We start from the raw sequence: 22,947 nt of genomic DNA on the forward strand, positions 1-22,947 counted from the left end.
TCCGCAAACCTCAGGGACCTTCCCAGATCCCAGGACCCCCCAAGAATTCAGGACCTTGCAAAGGATCTTTCCTGAAATCCAAGGACCTTCTTAAGCCCCCCCAAGACCTTCTCCAGAAGGTTCCCAGCTCCATGCACGGGCAGGAAAAGCATGTGCAGCTCCCTGCAAAATCGCCCCAGGTTAGCACTGTCCTCCCCATTCCCACAGCCCGAAACGAGGCGCTTGTCCCTTAATACAGAAACCTTTATTTTGTTAAAATTAGAGAGCTCGGCTGAGCAGCTTGCCAGATTGCAAAGCCAGGACAGCCCAGAGTTCAGAAACCTGCGGATCGGAGACCACGCGCGAGGGGAGAGCGACGCTCACGCGTTTCCTCGCAGACCCGGCCCAGCCTGCAGTGCTGTCAGGGAGGTCGGACACGGGCGCGCGGTAAAACAGGCATTGGTGAAGGAAAAAAGGAAAAAAAAAAAAAGAAAGAAAAAGGCACGTGCCACTTCAGGGAGCGACAAGCAGCCTGCCTGAGCCCCGTCCCCATCTCCGCACGCTGAGGGCTTGTTCCATAGTGAGCAATGGCGGGACAGGCAGGCGGTTTCTTCTGCCTCCCTGTAGATCCCGGTGCTCCCGAGCTGCCAGGAAAGGTAGCAGGGTCTGGGTCACACTTGGTCCACGTGGGAATTGGGTTTTGGTCACGTCGAGAAGCACAGGGGAGGAGACGCAGCGCCGCGAACTCCCCCAGCGCCCTGCCTTAAAAGCTGAGCAAGCTGCAAGCTGCTCCGCGTTCCTCTCCCTCAGCCAGGAGCAACAACAGAGCCTGCAAAAATCTATTTCTGACTTTTTTTTCTCCACGCATGTTGCCTCCCTAAGTACACACGCTCCAGCAGACAGGCAGGAGCCAAGGAAGGAGGGAGAGGATGCACCGAGGAGGAATCGATGTAGAAACAAGTGAAAAGGGTATTTATCACCCTGCAGTGAGCCACAGTGGACGGAAAGCAGGGAGAGCCACCGGGAATGTCAGAAGGCCACTTGGAGCCACAAACTGCATTTGGAAAAGACCCTTCTGGCACCTTGGAGACTTTGCACGGGCCAGTTTGGCCACACTGGGGCCAAGGAATCCTGGGAAAAAGGCACAAAAGCAGGATGAGGAGGGCCCGACCTGCCACAGCTTGGCCAAATCCCTCCAAACTGCCGGCAAAGCACAATTCTCGGAGCACCTGGGGCAGAGCTAGAAACCCCCTGGGCAGGGAGCACAAGCACCGCAAGGCGAACAGACGGATTTTGCAAATGATGAGCTACCGCAAGGGTTTCAAAGAGATTTCTCCCTCGCTAGAGACTCTAACGGCCAGGGCAATGCTGCAGCACAGGGCAGCAGGTGGAGATGAGGCTCCCGGATGCAGAACAGCCTGTGAGAGGAAGGAGATGCCAAGAGGATGCCCGCGGGGTGGACGTGGGGCCGGACATCCCAGTTGCTGCCTGGACAGCCCACAGAAAGGCAAGCACGAGCTGAGATCATCCCCAGCATCGCTGGGAGAGCACCTCCAGCTCTGCATCCCCCAGAGCGTCCCCCATCTGCTGCCGCGTGGCGAGAGCAGCATCCAGAGGCAAGAAAAGAAGATAAAAAAAAAAAAGCACAAAGATAACAGACCACAAGCCCCCAGCCCGGACAGTTTGTCAGCTCAGGTCCTCTACTGCTGCTACAAGTCGGAGCAGAGACAGCCCTGGGTCTGGACAACTATAGGAGCAGGGAAGGGGGGATGATGGCTGGAGGCCCAAAACCTGGAAACAGAAACATCAAGGAATTTGCTGAAGGCTCTCAATGAAGGCTCCTCAGACGAGGAAGGGGCAGAGCCACAGAGGCTTCTACAGCTCTGCCTCCCGCGTTAGCGCAAACGAAGGATTCAGGAAGACCAACTACCACGGCCCAAGGACAGCCAGGCTCAAGGGGATGCCGGGATGGCACGCCGGGACCGCAGTCCTTGGGCGGCCACATCGCTACACTAAAAGCTGCTGCAGTCCACTACTACTCAGGTCAATAAAGCTGCTCTGGACAAATAAGCAAAGCTGAGCCACGTAGGGCGTGGCGTCCCTTCTCCAACGGGCGTCACGGTCGCGTGCCTCCCCCTTTCCTCCCGCCCCTGTCAGCACTGGAACCCAACCTAGCGGATGCTGCCATCGCCCTCGCCACTCTGCAGCTTCTCCCGCTCAATGGACCACACCAGCTCCTGCACAAACTTCATCTCTGAGGCCACCTGTTTGGCCAGCGCCTCATAGTGGTTCTCCAGTTTCCGGTAGCGCCTCTTGAGGCCATTGGCCACCTGCAGCACACTCTTGGTGTCCTCCTGGGCTTGCTTCTTCAGGGCCTCTGTCTTCTGCAGCTCCTGCCGGATCTGCCGGAGGTCCTGGCTGATGCTTTCGTTTTCCTCCTTGTACCATGACTCCTTTTCCTCATAGATGGACAACAGGGCCTCGATGTCCTCCCGGAAGGATTTCTTGTTCCTCTCCAGCTCTCGGAGACTCTCCTCAGCAGCGGCCACCTCCTCCATGACCTTGGAGAAGCGCTCAAAGTTGATGTAGGTGTTGTTCGGTGGCATGCTGGAGTGGGATTTGATGGTGTACTCCTTCAGGCGAGTGGTCTTCAGCCGGCGGCGCTCAGGCTTCTTGCCATTGTCTTCGTTGCGGACATTCCTCCTCTTGATCACCTGCAGAGGAGAGGAATGGCTGGCATCATGCACGGCAGGTGTTGCGCATGGCGCACGGTGGGAATGAGACCACTAGGTTGTCCCCCAGTGCCCACCCCTGGGACAGGGGAATGCAGCCACCAGCTCTGCTCTTGCGCAAGGGGCTTCTGCTCTTCAGAGAGGCTAAATCAGCTCCAACCTCACTAAATGAGTGGTCGAAAGCTGCAAGCTCACAAACGTCCCCCCGACCTCGTGGGTAGCTTCTTACCTTAATCCAAGGATGCTCCAAGCTTTGAGCTATCGTCATCCGCTTCCTGCAACAACAGCAAAGCTGTGATCAGCAGGACAGAGGTTTGGCTGCCCTTTTCCCAGTTAAAGCAGGGCCTGGAAAACTCAGATTTTAACACCTTTGAGGCACAGCTACACAGATGAGTCCAGACAGATGGACAGATAAGCTCATTGTACTCAGAAGCAAACCTACAACAAGCCTACAAGAGGCAGAAAATGAAGAGCTAAAGAAGACGGGGAAAGGGATAAGCAGGATTTTCAAACTCCCAGCACAAGAGAGATGGAAATGGCCTTTGGGAAGATGAGTCAGGGTGGCAGCAGGCAGCGCAATCGTTCAGCTTGGTATCCCAGTGGAGAGAGGAGAGATGAGGGTTGCCTGCGCATGGGCCATCAGGGACACAGGGACCCTCCGCCCCCCCCCCCCAGGTTAATTCCCATCTGCTCCCCATCTCCTACTTGGGATCCTTAACGAGCAGGCGCCGGATGAAGTCCTTGGCCAGCTCACTGGTGTTGCTGAAATATTCCTCATCAAAGTCATAGTTCACAGCAGATATGTTGGTCAGGGTCTCTTGCTTCGTTTCCCCCAGGAAGGGGGAGGCTCCGCTCAACCTGCAGTGAGAGCAGCTCATGAGCACCTCCAGCAGCTGACCCACTGCAGGGCCAGTCCCTGCCATCACCAGGGCCACGAGTGAGGCTGGGGCAGAGCTGCGCACGGGAGTCCCAGCTCCCTGCTCTTGCATTGATCCTCCATACCCCGCTTATACTCACAGGATGTATGTGATGACCCCAATGCTCCTGGAAGAGAGGGAAAGATGAGGTTACGGTGCAACCAGCAGATCAACATTGCCTGGTAGCAAAGGTGTGCAGAAGAGGGCTCACTCACCACATGTCGGCTTCCAGCCCCAGTGGTTCGTAGTTCACTATTTCCGGGGCTTAGGAAGGAAAAAGGGGAGAGAAGAGACTTATTCTGGGGGAAGATCCAGCCATCAGGTTCCCACCGACGTGCTCAGACACTGCCTGGTTGGGGGAGCCCCCGCTGCTCTCGGGGGAGAAGGCCTGGCATGGGGCAGCCAGCTGTGCCCAGGCTGAGTCACGCTGGCAGCTCCCCCAATCACAGGGCCACCAGTGAGGCAGGGAGGCAAAAACCCAGGGACTCTTAGGATCTGCTGCTCTGCTCCAGAGGGGCCAGCTGCTCTGCCTGCCCTGTTGCATGTTCACACAGGTCCAGGCAGGATAGAGTCAGCAATGCAAAAAAAAAAAAAAAAAAAGAGGAAAAGAAAAAATCAGAAGTGGTGGTTTGAGAGAGGCAAAACCTGGCAGGTTGCTGGAGACAGAAAAAGCAGAGACGCGTGCTTGGCCGGGGTTCTCCTCTGTAGGTGTCTGCCGTGGGGCAGGATGGACTTTGGGCCACTTACTGCAGCACCTGCATATCCCCATGGACTGCAGGAATTTGGAGGTCCCCGATATCCCTTTCATTCCTGACTTGCAAGACCCCTCTCCAAGGCTAAGATAAAGCTTTCAGAGCCCAGAAGAGCCCTGCACAAGCAATGCCCACCCAGGACTCACCTACAAACTCTGGGGTCCCAAATATGTTCTTGAATTCATTTCCAGCTTCGATCTTGTGGGCGATGCCAAAGTCGATGAGTTTGATGTGAGGGTTTGGCACATTCTTGTCCAGCAGCATGATGTTCTCTGGCTGCAGAGGAAGAGGAGCAGGCATTTACGGCCCAGGTCACGCCAGCTCCCAGGCCACACACTTGCCCACAGGAGCCTCACGACACTGGGCACTTCTTCCCAACTAGTTGCAGAAGCTACAGTCTCTGCCACCAGCATTGCAAACATACACTAAAGCAATGGACAGGCAGGGTCACTCCACCAGTGCAAACTAGACCACCTCACGTGAGCAGAAGTTGGCCCAAATGGTGGTCTCCACTTCCCAGCTGTTAAATACGGGATCTTTACACCTCCCTGTGTGCCAAGAGTCTTAAGAGAGAGCACCAGGTCGCAATCACAGCCAGGAGCTCCCATCCCAGGGTCCACACCTCACCTTCAAGTCAAAGTGAGCGATGTGCTTGGAGTGCAGATAGTGCACACCATCCAGGATCTGCTTGAGGAACTGGGTGGCCTCCTCCTCCGTCAGGGACTCCTTCTCAGCCAGAAAGTCAAAGAGCTCGCCACCGGAGACCAGCTCCAGGATCAGCACCACGTCCGTTTTGTTCTCGAAGATGTCGTGCAGCGTGATGATGTTGGGGTGCTGGATCTCCCGCAGGATGTCCACCTCCCTCTCAATCTCCTCCCGGCTCACGCCCCGCCGGCTAGATGACAGCCTGCGCTTCTTGATGAATTTGGCTGCGTATTCCAGTCCTGTCCTCCTCTCCCGGCATTTCCGCACGATGGCAAACTGGCCACTGCGAGAGGCAGGGACATGGCAAGGTGAGAAGACCTTCTGCATCGTGTGTACCGAGAGCCACTTTACCACAGTGAGGACAGCGGAGACTCTGCACTCGTGCAGGAGGAAGCACAGTTCCTCCCAGCCTGCCAAGGTTTGGGTTGCTCCTATACACAGCCAAAAAAAGCCCTTGTGCTCATCTGCATATGCAAAACCCTGCTCCTGCAACGCAGTCCCTAAAGAAGAGCCCAGAGCAGGCTAAAACCCAAAGCCCTTCCCAGAGGGACTCTCAGACAGGCTCTTGGGGCACCCCAGACCATGTCGTTTCACTCCTCAGCCCTGTACCCCACCCTGCTTGCACACCCTCCCGGTTCAGTAGGCCGGCACTTAAATCCCTGCGGAGCAATGCTGCGTGGGACGGAGGAAGGAAATTCCTTGCAAGGACACGGCAGCTGCAGACCCATCCCAGTGGTACTGAGGCAGGTGCAGATGACATTCTCGCCCTCTGTCCTTCCTTGAAACATGCCCATCTGCCCACATTTCAGGCAGCCCCTGCCTGCAGCCCCCAAAGGCAGCTGTTAGAGAGCAGACCTCAAAACCTAGCGGTTCCCAGCTGACCAAAGCTTTCATGGAGCACTGGGAGGGCAGAAAAAAAAAAAAAAAAAAAAAGCCTGAAACAAGAATAACTGTGCAGTTGACAGCCTAATTCAGTGGCTATATCGATCAGGGAAATCTTCTGCCTGCCCCAGGCAGCAGGGGTGGGATGTGGCCAGGGCTTTCTGCATTTACAGATGTTTTAAGAGTGGAGTTGGATTGTTGCTGCTGGCACCGGCCAGCATCACTGGCAGCAGGCGACAGCGCACTCGGGGCCAGATCCCGGCAGTGGGACCCAGACAGCTTTGCCCTCTCGTGGCCAAGCACCCCGCAGTCCCTCTGTGGGGATGGAGAAGGGCTCTTTAACGGGGCCTTCCTCAGGAGGAAGAGCTCCTGCTCCGTGCCCCGGCGCTGCTCCACGTCCCATCCCCTCCCCGCAGACCCGAGACGTCCTAGCTATTGGCCATCCCCGCCGGCGTGCGGTGACGTGACATCTCCGTCACCGGCCACCACTCACCCTCACTCAACGCTCCTTATAAGGCCCGGATTGGGGCCAGAGCTGACCAAATTGAACCGCTGCCAAGCCCAGAGCCCCCCAGTCCTATCTCCCAGCAGCCAAACCCTCACGGAGAGGAGAGGGAAACAGAGCTGTTAAGTGTTTGAAGTTGATACCCTTTCGGAAACACAGCAAGAAGGTCACTTTGTCCCCAGCTCACCCTCCTGCGTGCAGGCAAGGAAATACGAGCTACGAGGGCTCTTGGGGCGAGGGGCGTAGCCGAGCACCGACAGGCCAAGCCTAGAGGAGTCCCAGGCTAAACCTCAGCCCTTTCTGCCACGTCTCCAGCCCCACGACAGACGGGACGCAGCAGGAAGGGTGATGGTGCGTGGACCTTGCTCTCTGGGGGCTTTGCTAGCGGCGGGGAACCACGAAGACGCCACGGGGCAGGCTTGGAGCTTGCCTCCCCCCCAGAACCTTTTCCTTGCTCTTTTTTTTTTTTTTTTTTTTTTTAAACAGCAGGCAAAGAATGACACAGAAAATGAGCAGAGTGATCCAAGGGCACTACAGCACCCAGCTGCCTGGGGTAGCTGCGGCAGCTCAGCATCGTATTTGCAGCTGGATCCCATGCACGGATGAGAACCTGCACCCAAGTGCCCCATCAGCGTCCACCTGCAGCTCAGACCTGGACCTCAACTAAAACACAACCCTGAGGGCAAAAGAGACTCAAACCAAACCAAACCAGAAGCACTTTTTAAAGCGACACCAAAGTCATTGGAAATGTTCCCCTTGAGCAACGACGTTCAAGCTCCCAAGAAGCAGCTCCACAAAAGCCCCATTCTGGACCCGCAGAAATTCGAGGCAGGCTCCGAGCCTTTGCAGCACCCCCGTGCACACAGGGCTGCACACAGAGCTGGCACGAGCTAACGCAGCACTGGGGGATCAAGCTAACGAGCCAAATGACTCCACGTTGAGACACATGCCCAAGGCTTTTACACGTCAGATGATTAAATCCCATTTGCACGGACTGATTCACACCAGAATTTGTCCCACACATAGAAAGTGACTGAGGCATGGACAAAAAACGCCAGGAAGCCATAAGCACCAGCCTGTCAGTCCTAACCAAACTTGGACGTGACAGCTCTGGAGGGAGAAGCCAAGGCTATGCTGAAATAGGAGCAAGCATTAACGTTAATTAACGCGTTTTATAAGCATTAGCGGTGCTGTGCATCGGGAGCGCCGTCCCTCCCGGGAAACCACGCTGCCTTGGACACACGGAGGCGGCCCCAGGGACACTGCAACGGGAACACAGCGCGGCAAGGCCACGAGCACTGTAGCTCACAGCCCTGCAGCCCGAGCAGAGGCATCTCCGCGCTCAGGCAGGGCAGCGCGCGGTTGCAGCACAAGGAGCACAGCTACCCGGCTGAGGAACACCGCAAACCGAGTAAACTGCTCACCTGCCCAGCTCCTCCCCCATCTCATAGTAGTCCTCCACGTTCTCCTGCCGGAAGGTGGACATGGCTGCGGGGCCTGAAGAAGCGCAGCCGCTCCTCGGAAAGCCGAAATTTTCCCCGACTTTGCATGCAGATGCTGGAGAGGAGCTTCAGATTAGCACTTGAAGAGGGGGGAAAACCCACTCACTGCCCCAACCCATCCCATCACCCCCAGCCCCATAGTCACTGCCCCATCCCACCGAGCCCCCATGGTCCAGGCCCAGCCTGCTCCATTGCCCCCAGCGCAACAGCTACCGCCCCATCCCATCCCTTCCAGCCCCACAGTCACTCCTCCAGCTCATACCAGCCCTAGGACCCCACATCATCCCCAGCCCCACAGACACTGCCCCATCCCATCCCTGCCCCACGGTTCTATCTCATCTGATCATCCAAGCCCCATGGACGCTGCCCCATCCATTCCCATCGTCCCCAGCCCCACCAGACACTATCCCAGTCCAGCCCCACAGTCGCTGCCCGAGCCCCACGGCACCCAGCCCAAAAGGCCTGTTCCATTCCACTGCTTCCAGTGCCCTGGTGGCTGCCTTGCCCTACCCCAGCCCCACAGCACCATCGTACCCCACTGCCCCCAGCCCCACGGCACTATCATAATCCCCAGCTCTCCCCCAGCCCCATGGCACTACCACAACCCCGAGCTCCCCCCTCCAGCCCCATGGCACTGCCACAGCCCCCAGCTCCCCCCCCCCAGCACTGCCACAGCCCCATAGCACTATCATAACCCCCAGCTCCCCCCCAGCACCACAGCACTGCCACAGTCCCACGGCACTGCCACTGCCCCCAGCTCCCCGCCCCACAGCACTGCCACAACTCCTGGCTCCCCCCTCCAGCCCCACTGTACTACCACAGCCCCCAGCCCCACAGCACTGCCCCAGCCCCCGGCTCCCCCCTCCAGCCCCACTGTACTACCACAGCCCCCAGCCCCACAGCACTGCCCCAGCCCCACGGCACTGCCCCAGGCCCCAGCCCCCAGCCCCCAGCTCCACCTCCCCGCAGCCCCCAGCCCCCCCCCGCCCCACGGCACTGCCCCCCCCACGGCACTGCCCCCCCCACCTAGGCCTGACGCCGCCGCCGCCGCCGCCCGCGCCGCCGCCGCATTCCAGCACTGCCACCCGCCCCACCCCTCGGGGCCCGCCATTGGCCCGGCCGCCCGCGCGACGTCACCGCCGCCGCCGCCTCCTCATTGGCCCCGGGCCGCCGACGGCACTGCGCCGGTCCAAGGCCGGGGCCGGCCGCGCGCAGCTGCGGGGGAAGTGGCCGCGGGGCCGCGCCGGGGCCGGCGGCGGCTCCCACCCCTCTTCCCCGGTGCGGCTCCCGGAGCCCTACGAGGAGCTGCCGGCCCCACGGGAAGCGGCAGGCGGCGGCAGCGGCTCAGCCCCAGCTACACCCCAGCATTACTGCGAGGGCACAAAACGCGCCGCAGCTTTGCAGCGCTGCAGGTTCGGGGCCGCTGTCGTGGCCTTTTAGTGCTCAAAACTGCAAGCTTTGCTCTGACCTCCTTACCTACCCGCTCTTTGTAATGATTAAAATAAAAAGGGAGCACTTAGGAACGTAAAACAGACTGTTCATAAGGTCAAAGCGTCAACCGCAGGCAGAACAAACCTTCCCCTCTCTGCAGCAGAGGTGCTTCTGACACTGCTCTCACGTACCTGCTTTTTTCCCAGCCTGCTGCAGAGCTAAACCTCTGCTCCTGACTTTCAGATCGTCCTGAAGTATGAGGCTCTCAGCTTCAGACGTGCTTTATCTCCAAGCTAAACTCGCCTGTAGCATTGCCCCACCGAGGGCTTTCCTCCCTGCACCGCACAGCCTCTGAGCTGCTTTCCAGCTCGTAGCAGCTGTGCAAACCCATCTGCTTCCCTTGCCCCGCGGGCTGAGACCACACTGCCACACCATCTCTGCTTGCCTTCTGCTCACCCTGGCTAGCTGGGCAACGCACGTTCAGAAGCAGCTGCGGCCGCATCCAGCCTGTCTCCGGCTTTCCCCCAGCAGCAACCCATTGCCACCTAGCGTTCAGTTTGCTCCCGAGGAATAGGCCCCGTGGCAGTTCCCCACCTCTTTCCATTTAGAGAACTGTTTTGAAACACATTTCAAGTTTGTTTAGAAGAAAAAGGAGTAAGGCAAGGCAGCTGCTACGCTAGAAGAAACCTAAACACCAAGAGCTGGCCAAATGACTGTATAACTTCTGTGCAACTTTTACCTTTTTTAAATCATCTTTAACGCTTTATTCCAGAAAATATATGAGCATTAATAGGATTTACCAGACAGAGCCCGGCTGCTCCTGTAGTTTAACAGTCAGAGAACTGTCTTGCTTCCAAATCACTTCAACCAGGCACTGCAAAAAGTCTTCTTGCAATTAAAACTTTTGACAGAAATGTACCCATTTGTTCCTTCCTGCTCAGTTGAAGACTGAAATAAACAGTTCTGATACTCTCTAAAGCTTCTAAGACCTTATTCCAGAACTGCTATGATTGATTTTACCAACACACTAAAGGCCAGACAAAATTGCATGGCCTCTAGCAGCACATGGCAGGCTGAGGAGTGATGCAAGGCTCTGCAGAGCAGAGCTCTCAGCATGCCTGCAAACAGCTCAGCAAAAAAAAAAAAAAAAAAAAAAGTATGTCTCCTGCTAGACAGCACCTCCCAACTAAGCAAAACCAGGAGCCCATATGAATATTCATCACCATATCAAATTTATTATTTCCAGTGGCACTAATACATTTGTTGATGTTCATGATGACAATCACACTGCACAAGATCTCCCTGCCTTCTAGTTTCTGCCCAACCAGAAATCCCCTGACAGCCCCTCCCCTGAAAACCCACTACAGGCCATTAACCCAAGCAAGCCCTCTCAATGGACTTAACTTGCTCTGCTTGGTTTGCAATCAGTTGGGCATCACGCTATCCCCCCCTTCTTTTTTTATTTTTGAGAAAAAAGTGAGTGCGCCCCTATACCCACCTTCTGCCTGTCATATACACCCCCAGCAAAATAAAGCAGAGACGCTTTTCCCCACAAGTCAAATAAATATGGAACCAGGCAACTCTAGTTGCGTCAAGTGGAAATGTTTTTAGTTACAATGGCACCGAGTGGGGCCCCAGATGAGTCATGTGCAACACAGAAACCTATAAGGCTGAATATCAATGCTTTTTTTGTTGAAAGTCTCAAATTGCTATGAAACTGATTAAGTATAATGCAAAGAGATGGTCACTGCAGTCTACCATTTGTCTGCTGCATTGGTGTTACGCTAATTAGTTTCTTCAGAGTCCAACAACAGTGACTGAGTGACTGCGGGGCAGGTGGCTTTTACAATTTGTCCAGGAAGTTGTCTAGTGCGGGGATACCCTCCTTCAGCCCTTTGCGTTTGCGGGTCTCGGCAACAACCTGGCAAGGACGGCTAGCGCTGTCGAAAGGGTCCCCAGGCAGGATCTGCCAGTGGTCAAACACACACTGGGGGAAAGCCTGGCCACCTGTGTTAGATCTCAAGTCAGCTGTAAAACCTGGAAGGAAGAGCACAGCATCAAGTTTGAAAGGGAACACAAGCATTTTAACATTTCATCTCTAGCAGAACAGATGTGCTGTACCAACAGCACAAACCTATTCTACTCCTCAGTCACAGAAGCCTTGCAGTCCAATTTGCCCCCTTCAGATCACCAACAGCAGATCTTCTGGAAAATTCCAGGGTACTACCCAAACCAACAGACATCAACAGCAGGGCACCTAGCCTGCATCCAAACTTTTCCCCAGACCACCTGTACATGATGGGTGGTTAGGTTTAGCTCAATTGGTTAGAGCATGGGCTAATATTGCCAAGGTCACGGGTTCGATTCCCGTATGGGCCACTCGCTTGAGGGTTGGACTAGATGATCTCCAGAGGTCCCTTCCAACCTTACCATTCTATGATTCTATGATCTCCTCTCTGAGCAGCATTACCTGTCCAGGATCAGCGCCTGTCTCAGAGTTCCTGTGCTAAGAGAATGCCCATTCACAGCAGAAAGCACACTTACCAAAGGACTCATTGACAGGCAGGTAGGCCTTGACCACAAACATGGGGGTGCCAGCCACCTGGGACTCCTCAAAGACATGGCCACGCTTCCTGTTCAGCACACCATAGATACCACCAACTACCTGCTCCGGGCACTGCAAAAGAAGTCAGTCAGGACTGCACACCACCCACTTACATCTTCCTCACACAGGCTTTACTGAATCTTTAGGCTGGGTACATTCCTTACCTGGATCTCCACAAGGTAGATGGGCTCCATGAGTCTGGGCTGAGCTGTGAGCACACAGGCATATAGGCATCTCCTGGCAGTGGGAATGATCTGCCCACCTCCACGGTGAATAGCATCAGCATGCAAGGTCACATCATGCACATCAAAACGAACAGCACGCATATTCTCTTCACAGAGTACTCCCTAGGAAAGCCAAGCAATGCATCAGGGAACAATGGTGCCAGGAGAGAGCACTTTCTTTTTTTTTTTTGCTAGGACACTGTGGTTCTTCAGCTTACTGGCACTTCTAGAAAATGGGTCCTGGAGTAGAAAGCACAAGCCCACTTCACTTGGCACACTAAGAAGCTATTTAAGTCAGTCATCTTGCTTGCCTAAGAGTTAAGAATCAGCTACTCTTGCCTCTGAGTCATCACTGCAGCTCTTCAGAGACAGTTCTTTGAGACACCGATATCTTTATGCAACAGCTCCAGAGTTCACGTCAGCAGAAGCACTGAAGCCTTCCCTCAACTCTGCATACTGCCTTGCCTGAAGCTATCAGCCTAGGTACTAACAGAGGTTAGTGTTGCCCCTACCTCCTTTGTAGCCCACTGGAAGCCAGCCACAACGCTGTCCTTGATCTCGTTCAGGTACTGCACTCCCTTGGTGATGTCAGTCAGGATGTTGGGGCCAGTGCCATCAGGACCAAAGCACCAGATCTTCCTGGCTTCGGTGACATCCCATTCATATTTCTCAGCCAGGTAACGAGCTCGCTGCTTCAGCTCCTGGCGGGCAGAGACCTCACCCTTGTCGATATCCTCAGCCAATCCATCAGGGAAGGGTCTGGCCTTCATGTACAGCCTGTTGTGCTTGTTGGGGGACTTGGAAAGGCACATCACATTGGATTCCTCACTAACTGTCTCGCGGTAAGACACAACAGGATCAGATTTCTGCAGTAATAAACAGCACAGTAGAAAACATCAGTGAGCCACCAACTCAACCGCAGCTTACCAGACACTGATGCTGCTGAGCTCCAGTTAGGTTCAACACTAAAGCAGAAAACACTAGCACTCCAACTAAATAGATTTCAACAGCAACCATCACTGGAGGTAGCTTTACACATAAAGCACTTGCAGATTAGTGCCACCAAGCAATCCACACTGCTTTATAGGCTGTATAGCAAGAGCAGCATTAGGCAGCCAGCAATAATCAGATTAGGAGCTGTTTCTCTCAGCCTCACGCTCAGTTGCATCCACTATAGCTAGAGTTCTTAAACTTGTCACTGAAGTGAATCACCTCAGGGGTTTGCTCCTTTGTGAAAAGGAACTGCAGAGACAGGCAGCAGTATCTGTTTTCTCAAATTAGGAGCTTACAAGTTGAAGAGTCATGCTGCCACTGCAGCCTCTAAGTCTGCAGAGATGTAACAGCTGTACCTTAATAGGAATGCATGCATGGTCCTCCTCCAGGTCCTTCAGGCAGATCTCCAGATGCAGCTCCCCTGCACCAGCAATGATGTGTTCTCCAGACTCCTCAATGATGCACTGAAAAGACCATTTACGCAGCAGGTGAGGCATTTGACCGCACTGCAGTGACAGCTCTTGCATTTTGAATACCATCACTTGTCTGATAGTCTTGGATCTTTGCCTTTTGACCCATGGAGCTACTGAACTACTTTTAGTTGTTTTCTCCATTGATCTGGAGATGACTCAACTACCTACCTAAAATGGGATAAAATGCTGTATTCCCCCTCACTCCAGTAGGGGTTGGGAATCAATATTCAACTCAGGACTATTCTGCAAATAGCCCCTTGCAATCAGCCATCCTCTAACATAATTGTGTGCTCTCCTTTACCATAGAGCTAACAAGTCTCCAATCAGTAGGACTAGTTTCTCTTACCCCTGAAAATATTTCAGATACTCACCTGCACCATAGGGTCAGACTTGGCCAGACGCTTCAGTCCTTCCACCAGCTTGGGCAGGTCAGCTGGGTTCTTGGCTTCCACAGCCACACGAACAACAGGGCTGACACTGAACTTCATGACTCTCATGTTGTGAGCATGCTCAAAGGTGGTGATGGTTCCAGTTTTCACAAGGAACTGGTCAACACCAACCAGACCAACAATGTTACCACAAGGCACGTCCTCAATGGGTTCAACGTAACGGCCCATCATGAGAATGGTCCTGATGGAAGAAAAGGCTGTTTTACTCAAGTTCAAAAGATGGGGTCCCACAAGGCAGCAACCTGGAGCTGCAGCAGAAAGCTTGAAGACAAAGGCCAACTGCTTTGCCTGGCCTCAGAGATAGGGACAGACATATGACACACGACACACTACTGTGACCACAAGTCTAAATTACAGCCCCAGGTACTGGGGTACAGCTACAACTGACCTCTGGATTGGCTTCAGGTACAGATCTTCCTTCTTGCCAGGTGTGTAGTTTGGTCCCATGATTCTGACTTTCAAGCCAGTTGAGACAAGACCAGAGAAGACACGTCCAAAAGCGTAGAAACGTCCCTTATCAGAGGTTGGCACCATTTTAGAGATGTACATCATGAGGGGCCCTTTGGGGTCACAGTTCTTAATACCTGGGAAAAAGAAGTAGAGATTAACTCAGTTCAGTACCATCTTTACTATCTGGCATATCCCAACCTCCCACCTTGCCCCTCGCCCCACCCTCAAACTCACAACATGGGGACTATGCCCAGTATTTCCCCAGCCTGTTTGCTTTTGTCCTGATGGTTGGTGAGTCCAATCAGCAAGGAAGATCAGATCAAGAGATCATTTAAATTAACATACGCTGAGCCTGAGCCTTTGACATACACCCAGCTATTCTCCAGTTACTTAGCTAGCTTAGCTTTCCAGAGCAAAGCTGCTAGCTAGTAAGCTTAGCTGATCCACACTAGAAAGGCTACAGCTGCAATCATTCACAGAGTACAGCTGCTGTAATAAGAGGCTCTAGGCATTTCAGAGCACTAAGTACTTATGCGGAAAGATGCTGGGAAGGACAGCAAGTGGCCCACCATACCTATGGCAGCCTCATCATCAGGAGGTCCTTCATATAGCAGCTCACAGCGGTACTTCTGGGCTGTGACAGGAGAAGGTAGGTGAATGGTGATCATCTGTAGCAGGGCATCTCCAGCAGGCAGCCAGCGCCTCATCACCGCCTGAGCAGAGATCAGAGGAGTAAGACCTGGGCAGATGGTTCAGAACCTAACAGTTAACCTTCCCTTTCTCATCTCCTCCCTCCAAACTACAAACAGCACCTTTCTATGCAGAGTTTGTAGCTGCTTGACAAGGCTATGTAGTTTGAGCAGCCCAACTGCTAGTCCCCTCCCCACAGGCAATTCAGACAAATCTCACCTTCAGCAATGGTTTGCCCTCTTTGTCCTTATCTTCACTATCAAGCTTGATGTCCAGTTTCTCAATTAGTTTAGCCGCCTCCTCTTTCTTGAAGTTCATGATTGCGTCGAAAACCTGTAACGGAACAAGTCAGAAATGTCTCAAGTGACCCATTTTGAAGGGGAAGTAGCACAAGTCTCTAAAGAGAATGTGCATTCTTGCCCATCACCTAGTTATACCTACAAGGAGGCTCAAACATATACCTGCCTTTACAGATAGCAACAACCAGCTTCAACAGGGTAGTGAGCTAAACTTGTGTCAGATACTCTAGTTTGTGTCAGATACTCAAATTTCTTCAAACAAACAAGTCAAGTCAGGTCAAAGTGAAGAAATTTTCCATCATCACACACTAATAAAACAAGACAGTGTATGGAACTAGCAAGGGTTGAACTCCAAGGAACTCACCTTGAAGATGGGATCAAGGATAAGCTGACAGAAGGTCCGGGGCAGTTTCTTTCCATCAGGGCTAGTAGCAGATTTGCTGAACTTGCCAGTAGCAGGATCAAAATACCTAGAGAAAGAATTAAGTCAGACTAGTACCCACACCCAGTTTCATTACAGAGGAGTGGCTTGTTCTGCTGAGCTCAGGACAGAGCAAAGTGTCACTGAGCAAGTACTGTTTTCAGACCTTCCCATCACTCCCAGGCTTTCAGAGAAGAGCAAAATGCATTTGCTCATACTGCCAATTGACTTATCTCCCCATTTGTGTGCTTGTTTCCTTTTCACTAAAGACCTCACGGAAAATGCTGTTCTTTGGGCAAAAACCAGTACAAGGACCAAACCACACAGATGGTTCTGTCTGTGTGGCTCTATCTCCTCCTTCCTTGCACTGATCTGCAATGTTGGGTTACAGCCATACAATGTTGACCTGGAATTAAGATCAGCCACAATTACCTGTCTCCCCACAGCTTCTTCATCATGTCCTCAACCTTCTTGGCACGCTCAATTGGATTCAGTTGGGCCTCACCCTTGGCAGCAAACTTTGCAACATACATCTCGGCAAATTGTTTCAGAGTGAAAGCCCAGCCATGCAGGCCAGAACCAAAGCCAACTGTACCAAGCACTGGATCAATCTGAAAGGTAACAGGACAGCTGCGTTACACAGGAACAGCAACAGCTCTTACAGCCACAGGTGGTAAACCCCATACAGTGCTACAGCAGTCAAGCCTAGCCTTCCACAAACAGCACTTGATACAGCTCTATAAAGAGAAGGCTCTGAAAGAGGTCTGTTGCTTCAGAGCTACAGGACACAAACAGTTCTACTGTAGTGACAACCTGGTGCATACACACTTCTAGTTTTGTAGCACAGAACTAAGTCAGTTCTGTCACTTTAACCAGTCATCTGCCTAGACAGGCCAGCAACAGCAGATAAGAGTCATCAGCAACACATTAGCAAAAACAAGAAAAGAAAACACCTTTTCTTCAAGGCTTCCAGCCAGCAGCCACGCTCACTGCTCAGGAAGCCATGAGAACAGAGCTCTGACAACTCAGAGTACAAAGGAATTCAAACACCTACCGGTCTTCCATTTCAGAATACAGACAGGAGAGAGATGCTGAGTAGGAGTCTAGGATCTCACATAACCTAACGTCACAGATGTGACATGGGCAAGAGTGTCCTACAACGCAAGAGCACTTTTCATATTGAAAGAAAATACTTCTTGTATTTAGTCTTTTCGCTCAAGCCCCATACTAACACAAGAATTAGGAGAGCTATAGTAAGAGCCCCAAACCAGTGCAAGTGTAGGCAGCATGGGTGTTTCAGTACATGATTATTCCAGTCTCACTTCTCTACTTGAAAAAGGAAGTAACTGCTGAAAAGCCATCTCCTTCTTTTCTAGGACCCTACTTCAAAGAGTGTTCACAGTCTTCTGCTTACCATGATGTTTCCCATGGGGCCACTTTCTCCTTCTCCATATGTGGAGATAATGACGTTCACGTTTTCCACAATGCGCTGGAAGGTCTGGTACAGCTCTTCAGGCTCCAGCTGCAGCTCCAGCAGTGCTCGGTCCATCTTGTTCATCATCAGAACAGGCTTGATCCTCTCAGCAATGGCCTGACGCAACACAGTCTCTGTCTGCACGCACACACCTGTCAAACACAGGCGAAACGGTTATCATTGTTTTTGGACTTGCCTATTACACTCCAGTGGTGCTTTGCTGCCAAAAACCTTACCAGAGACACAGTCTACAACAACTAGGGCACCATCTGTGACGCGAAGAGCAGCAGTGACCTCTGAAGAAAAGTCCACATGTCCAGGAGAGTCAATCAGGTTGATCAAAAAGCCAGAACCATCTTTGCTCTGTTTGATGAAGGCCAAATCGTTTTCAGAGAGCTCATAGAATAAAGAAATAGCTCTAAAATAAAAGAAAAACGAGTAAAAATGATGATCTACTCTTTACCCTCCCCAGTCCTTAGAAAGTAAATACAGTTACAAGCTGCCTGTCCTGCACAGACAGCTACATCTGCGCTTCAGTTTTTTTTTTACAGCATATTCCTGCGATGCCAATGCAGTAGCTGCTAACAAATTTATGCTAATAATCAACACAGCTTATGCTCTTTTGAGGTCAAAACCTCTTCCAGCTCCATACAACCCAGAGGACACAGTGTATGGTTTCTTCTGGTCAAATATTTAAGTTTTTCTAATAGTCCCAACCCTCTTTTTGATCCCTTTCATGCACCTGAAAGGTCCTCAGATTGGTAACAGCCTACTACATTACATCAGTGATTTTGTCAGGGGTACTGCCAGAGATGCTCCAGACAGCAACAGCTGCTCACATGGCAGTCTCAGGACTGCATCTGCAGGATTCCAGGGAACATCAGCCACATTAAACCAAGCTAGTCCTAAAATGGAAGGCTGAGCACATCCATTTCCCAGTAGCCATCAAGGTAGTACTTTATGATTCACTGCAAACAAATCAATACTTGCTCTCTCATTTAGTCAGTCCTCACAAGAGGAAATAAGCTTCTAAACTAGACTAGAGAAAGCCTGATGGTTTGTTTCTTCACCTCATGATCAAAACCAGGTCTAGGACTCAAGGCATTCCCGAGGTCAGACCATGTCCCAAGAGTACTAAGGTGCTTGAAGGAAGGGAACTCACGTTGACTTGATAGTGATGCACCGTTCCTGCTCATCTTTCCTTGTGTCAGTGAAACGGGTCTCCCCTGCACGGGCAGAGGCAATGATACCAGCTTTGCATACCAGGGAATCAGTCAAGGTTGATTTGCCATGATCAACATGGGCAATCACAGACATGTTTCTGATGTTGGCCTTTTTGTCCATGATGGCCCGTATCTGGTCTACTGTGAAGTTCACCTTGAGTGAAGAGAGGGGAAAAAAAAAGAAAAATGCAGCATATATAAAAACAGCTTTAGCCTTTCCAGGATCAACTAACAACATTAATTAACCTGGCATTACCAAGTTTAGTTAATTCTGCTTGCATAGCCAGCATTATGAGAAAACTGATAGGAAGAACAGCAAGCGCATCACAGGCACAAATATTTCTGGAAGGAAGGGTCAGGGCCAGCAGTGCAGGCACTCAGCACCCTACCAACTGCTGCGTATCAGGGTTTTCCTTGAGAAAAGCCGCATTAAACCCGAAGCCTCCTTTGAAAGGGGCTCCTCAGCGAAGCCAGTCTCAACTTCACACCGCGCAGGTGACAGCCCGGGGCCCAGCCTGCGCTGCCCCTGCCCGGGCCGCAGCGTTACATAAGGCAGCCAGCACCCGTCGCAGAGCTCCGTCCCCGGCGGCAACACCGCCTCCCCAGCGGCTCGGCCCCGGTGCCACATCACCGTCCTTCCCCCTCCACCCCCCCGCGGGGGAGGTGCCGCACGACCAGGCCCCACCGAGACCGGCAGCCAAGCGGCCTGTCCGGGCCGGCACAGTGAGACAGACCCCAGAACACCTAAACTACCCCCCAACCACCACTACCACCCCCGCAGGGCAACAGCTTCGAGACCCCCCCCCCCCGGGGACGGCTCGGTCCCCCCCAGACAGGCCCCCCCTGGCAGGGCTGGCGCCAAAGGCCCCTGCCCCGCCGCAGGCCCCACAGTTCCAAGGCGGTTGCCATCCCGCCGGCAGCACGGCGAGAGCGGCAGCCGCCCGTCCCTCTCCCTCCCCCCTTCTTCTCCTCCTCCTTCCCCCCCCCCCCAGCACGGCGGCGGGCCGCAGGGCCTCACCATGGCGGCGGATGGCGGTGGATTCTGCGGGGCGGGGGGGGGGTGGTGCAGCAATGGCGGCGGCGGCAGCCCTGTCTCGCTGGCGAGCGCAGAGCGGGCGGAAGAGAACGCTGACGTCAACCGCCTCCCTCTTATACGGCGGCGCCGGTCGGGGGCGGGGCAGAGCCGGCGACGCCGGCGCGCCAGGCGCATGCGCTGACGTGCCTGTCTAGCCCTCAGCTGCCGGGAGGCTCTATGGTTTGGAGGGGTGTTCCGCCGCGGCGGGAACGGCGCGGCCGCGCACCGGGGGCAGCGCGGAGGCTCCGGCAGACGTAAAACGCCTCCCCACCGCCTGCCAAACACCAGCAGGCGAACAAGGACGGCGAACTGGCACCGTTATGGCCAACGGGGTAGGGTGAAACCCCCAAAAACGGAGCGTGCGCGGGGCGAGCTGGGCCCGGCCGCGTTCCTGGGCCTGGCGCCGCCTTCACACCTCCCTCGCACCGTGAGGCAACCGGTGCCCACTACCCTGGTACTGCCAGGGGCTCTGCCAGCCGGTAAACACATCAAAAAAAAAAAAAAACAAAAACAAACAAAAACCCCCAATGTGCTGCAGCAGCTACTACTGCTGCCTTTGCATCGCTCCCACGCTTGAGATGCTGCTCCAAAGTCGGGGAGGGTTACCCTCCTGCTAGCGGGAACCTGGCCACCAATTTCATTAGAGAGGAACTGAACCCTGAGGGAAGCCTCTCTTGATTCACTCTTACCATGAGAACATGTTAGAGCATGTACCTTGGTCTGTACAGGGCATATAAATAAAAGAGATAACAATAAATTAAATAAAACCAACAGTTAAAGAAGGTAAACAGTCCTCCTTTAAAATCTCTGGGCAATTCTTTGCTGGCATTAAAACTACAGGTGATGTCCTTTTTTTTTTTTCCTCCTCTCTATGGAAAGCTGTTTTCCTCTCCTTTTCTCTGATTTTCCAGTGGCTCTACTGATTTGCATCCTAAGCATTAAAGACAGGTTAGTGAGCTCAGCTGTAAATTGCAGTGTATTTGGGGCTGGTTCATCTCCACCACGGTCCAACTCCTGCACTGGCCGCATACATCTGCAAGGAATCGTGGCATGTGGCTTCCTGCTGGGGTACAAAATCCTGCTGAGGCCTCCAGGATCAAGGTTGCAGCTTCTCACCTCAAGTTCCTGAGCGAGGACCTATTGAGAAAAAAGCACGAACAAACCTCTGCCACAGTACGTGCTTTACACACTCACCCAAAAGCCTGGCAATTTAGCATGCGGGGAGGACAGAGTAGGGGGAGTCACCTGTGTGAGGCTTTTGGGGGGCTCCTCTGGGCAGACCGCAGCTACACCCTCGGGAAGCAGCAAGGGCAGAGCTGCAGCTGCTGGGCAGGGAGGCTGCAGGGCCCAGGGGGGCTGCAGCCAAGCCCTGCCTTCACTGCAATGGCCTTACCCTGGCTGCAAAGTCCCTGTCCTCGCTGCAGCCCTGCTGCCACCACCACCCCCTGCCCTTGCTGTGGGGCCCTGCTGCCACTGCCAACCCCTGCCCTCGCTGTGGGGCCCTGCTGCCACCGCCACCCCCTGCCCTCGCTGCGGGGGCCTGCTGCCACCGCCACCCCCTGCCCTCGCTGCGGGGGCCCCGCTGCCACCGCCACCTCCTGCCCTCGCTGCGGGGCCCCGCTACCACCGCAAGCCGCCCCATCCCCGGACGCCGTTTCTGCAACGCTCGCTCAGCTCCCGCCCCGCCCCAGCACGGCCCGGCCCGGCCCAGCCCCGTCGCCCTCCGCAGGGCCCCCGCGCTGCGCATGCGCCGCTCGGGCGGGCAGCGCCCCCTGCGGGAGGGGAGGGAGCGCTGCCGGGCCGGGAGCCGGGCGCGCCCTTCCCCTCCCTCCCCTCCCCGTCCGGCCTGGACCGGCCCGGCCTGGGGGAGCTGCACGGGGCTGCCGCGGAGGCACGGCTTGTGGCAGGAAAAAATCGTCCCCCGAAACATCCCCCCAAACGCGCCGCGATGTCCCCAGACGTGTCGCCTGCTGCGCAGCGACACCCGGGCCTCCCACTCGGGGGTCGGGGGTGGAGGGGGTTTGTCCTGGCCTGCGTCCCACCATGCAGCAGCCACCCCAGGGCTGGCAATGGCCCGAGGCCCCCAGCCCTCGTGCTGAGGAGGATGCGGTGTGCAGGCTGTAGGAGCCCTGGAGAGGCCACGCACCTCGTTACCGTGCTCGCAGCTCACCCATGGCTCGAGCGGGATGTGAACAGGGGGCAGATGTGTCTGGGAAGACCTGCAGAGCTGCTTGAATCCAGCTAGGATCCCGAGGCCATAGCCAGTCTTTTGGTGAGCCAAAGGCATGCATCGAGCTGCCCTGCTCTTCCTTTGGGAGCTGATGTGCTCCAGATCTTCACCATCGACTGTGCCTGGGAAAGACTCACAAACTCGTGGATCTCTAACAGAGTCTCTATGAAGGCCGTGACACACTGATCCAGCTATGCGTTTATGTTGTCTCTAAAATTACCTTCCAAAAATCACTGGGTGTTCACGCTCTACCTTTCAGATCAACCATAACAAACAGTTATCCTGCAGAGGGTCTCAGACTGACGCAAATGATTCCTCGTGCTCTGACAGAGATGAATCAGAGATAATTTGATGGAAAGACGTAGAATGACGATGCAAGGTGAGAGAAGATCCAGTCTGCAGTTTTAGAAGGACTGCCTCAACTCCAGTGCAGGCAGGAAGGCCAAACTCTCCTCAATTTGTTTTAGCAAATGGGAAAAGTAAAGCACTATGCAGCAAAGAGAATTAATCTGAGAGAAGAGCAAATTAAAAGGAGACTGAGAGTGAGGGCAAGTAAAGAGAGACTCTAAACCAGGACATAGTAGGATACAACTCTCCTTCTCCATACCATAAGTATTGTGCTTCATTTTCTATTTCCTTCTCTTCAGCATCATGGAAGACTGTTGCTTCACTTCAATCAGCTGCAACATCAAAAAAACCCCAAACCAAAACATTTTCATAAATCACAGAATCACAGAATGGGTACAGTTGGAAGGGACTTCTGGAGATCATCTAGACCAACCTCCCTGCTCAAGCAGGGGGGTCACCTAAAACATGTTAGACAGGATTGCATCCAGGCAGGTTTTGAATATCTGCAGAGAAGTATACTCCACAACCTCTCTGGGTAACCTGTTCTAGTGCTCCGTCACTCTCACAGGGAAGAAATTCCTCCTCACA

At 53.9% G+C, this 22,947-nt stretch overlaps 2 protein-coding genes across 2 annotated transcripts; both read right to left on the minus strand.

Moving 5' to 3' along the window:
* Positions 1-222: 222 nt before the first annotated feature.
* On the minus strand, positions 223-9,058 carry DAPK3 (death associated protein kinase 3). The gene is made up of 9 exons (XM_062596350.1): positions 9,001-9,058; positions 7,897-8,029; positions 5,008-5,368; positions 4,527-4,656; positions 3,844-3,892; positions 3,729-3,755; positions 3,417-3,569; positions 2,941-2,986; positions 223-2,693 (listed from the first exon to the last, which is right to left on the minus strand). Exons 2-9 carry the CDS (start codon positions 7,956-7,958, stop codon positions 2,151-2,153), a joined length of 1,371 nt encoding a protein of 456 aa, XP_062452334.1. The 5' UTR covers positions 7,959-8,029; positions 9,001-9,058; the 3' UTR covers positions 223-2,150.
* Positions 9,059-10,614: 1,556 nt separating this feature from the next.
* Positions 10,615-19,817, minus strand: EEF2 (eukaryotic translation elongation factor 2). Its single transcript, XM_062596349.1, has 15 exons — positions 19,725-19,817; positions 18,646-18,860; positions 17,720-17,901; positions 17,424-17,635; positions 16,442-16,620; positions 15,953-16,058; positions 15,509-15,622; positions 15,174-15,312; positions 14,538-14,733; positions 14,072-14,330; positions 13,584-13,691; positions 12,747-13,100; positions 12,175-12,357; positions 11,950-12,082; positions 10,615-11,442 (listed from the first exon to the last, which is right to left on the minus strand). Exons 1-15 carry the CDS (start codon positions 19,725-19,727, stop codon positions 11,249-11,251), a joined length of 2,577 nt encoding a protein of 858 aa, XP_062452333.1. The 5' UTR covers positions 19,728-19,817; the 3' UTR covers positions 10,615-11,248.
* Positions 19,818-22,947: the final 3,130 nt, after the last annotated feature.

The sequence above is a fragment of the Rhea pennata genome, chromosome 27 (genome assembly GCF_028389875.1).
Source record: "Rhea pennata isolate bPtePen1 chromosome 27, bPtePen1.pri, whole genome shotgun sequence".
In the NCBI taxonomy this organism is placed as follows: domain Eukaryota; kingdom Metazoa; phylum Chordata; class Aves; order Rheiformes; family Rheidae; genus Rhea; species Rhea pennata.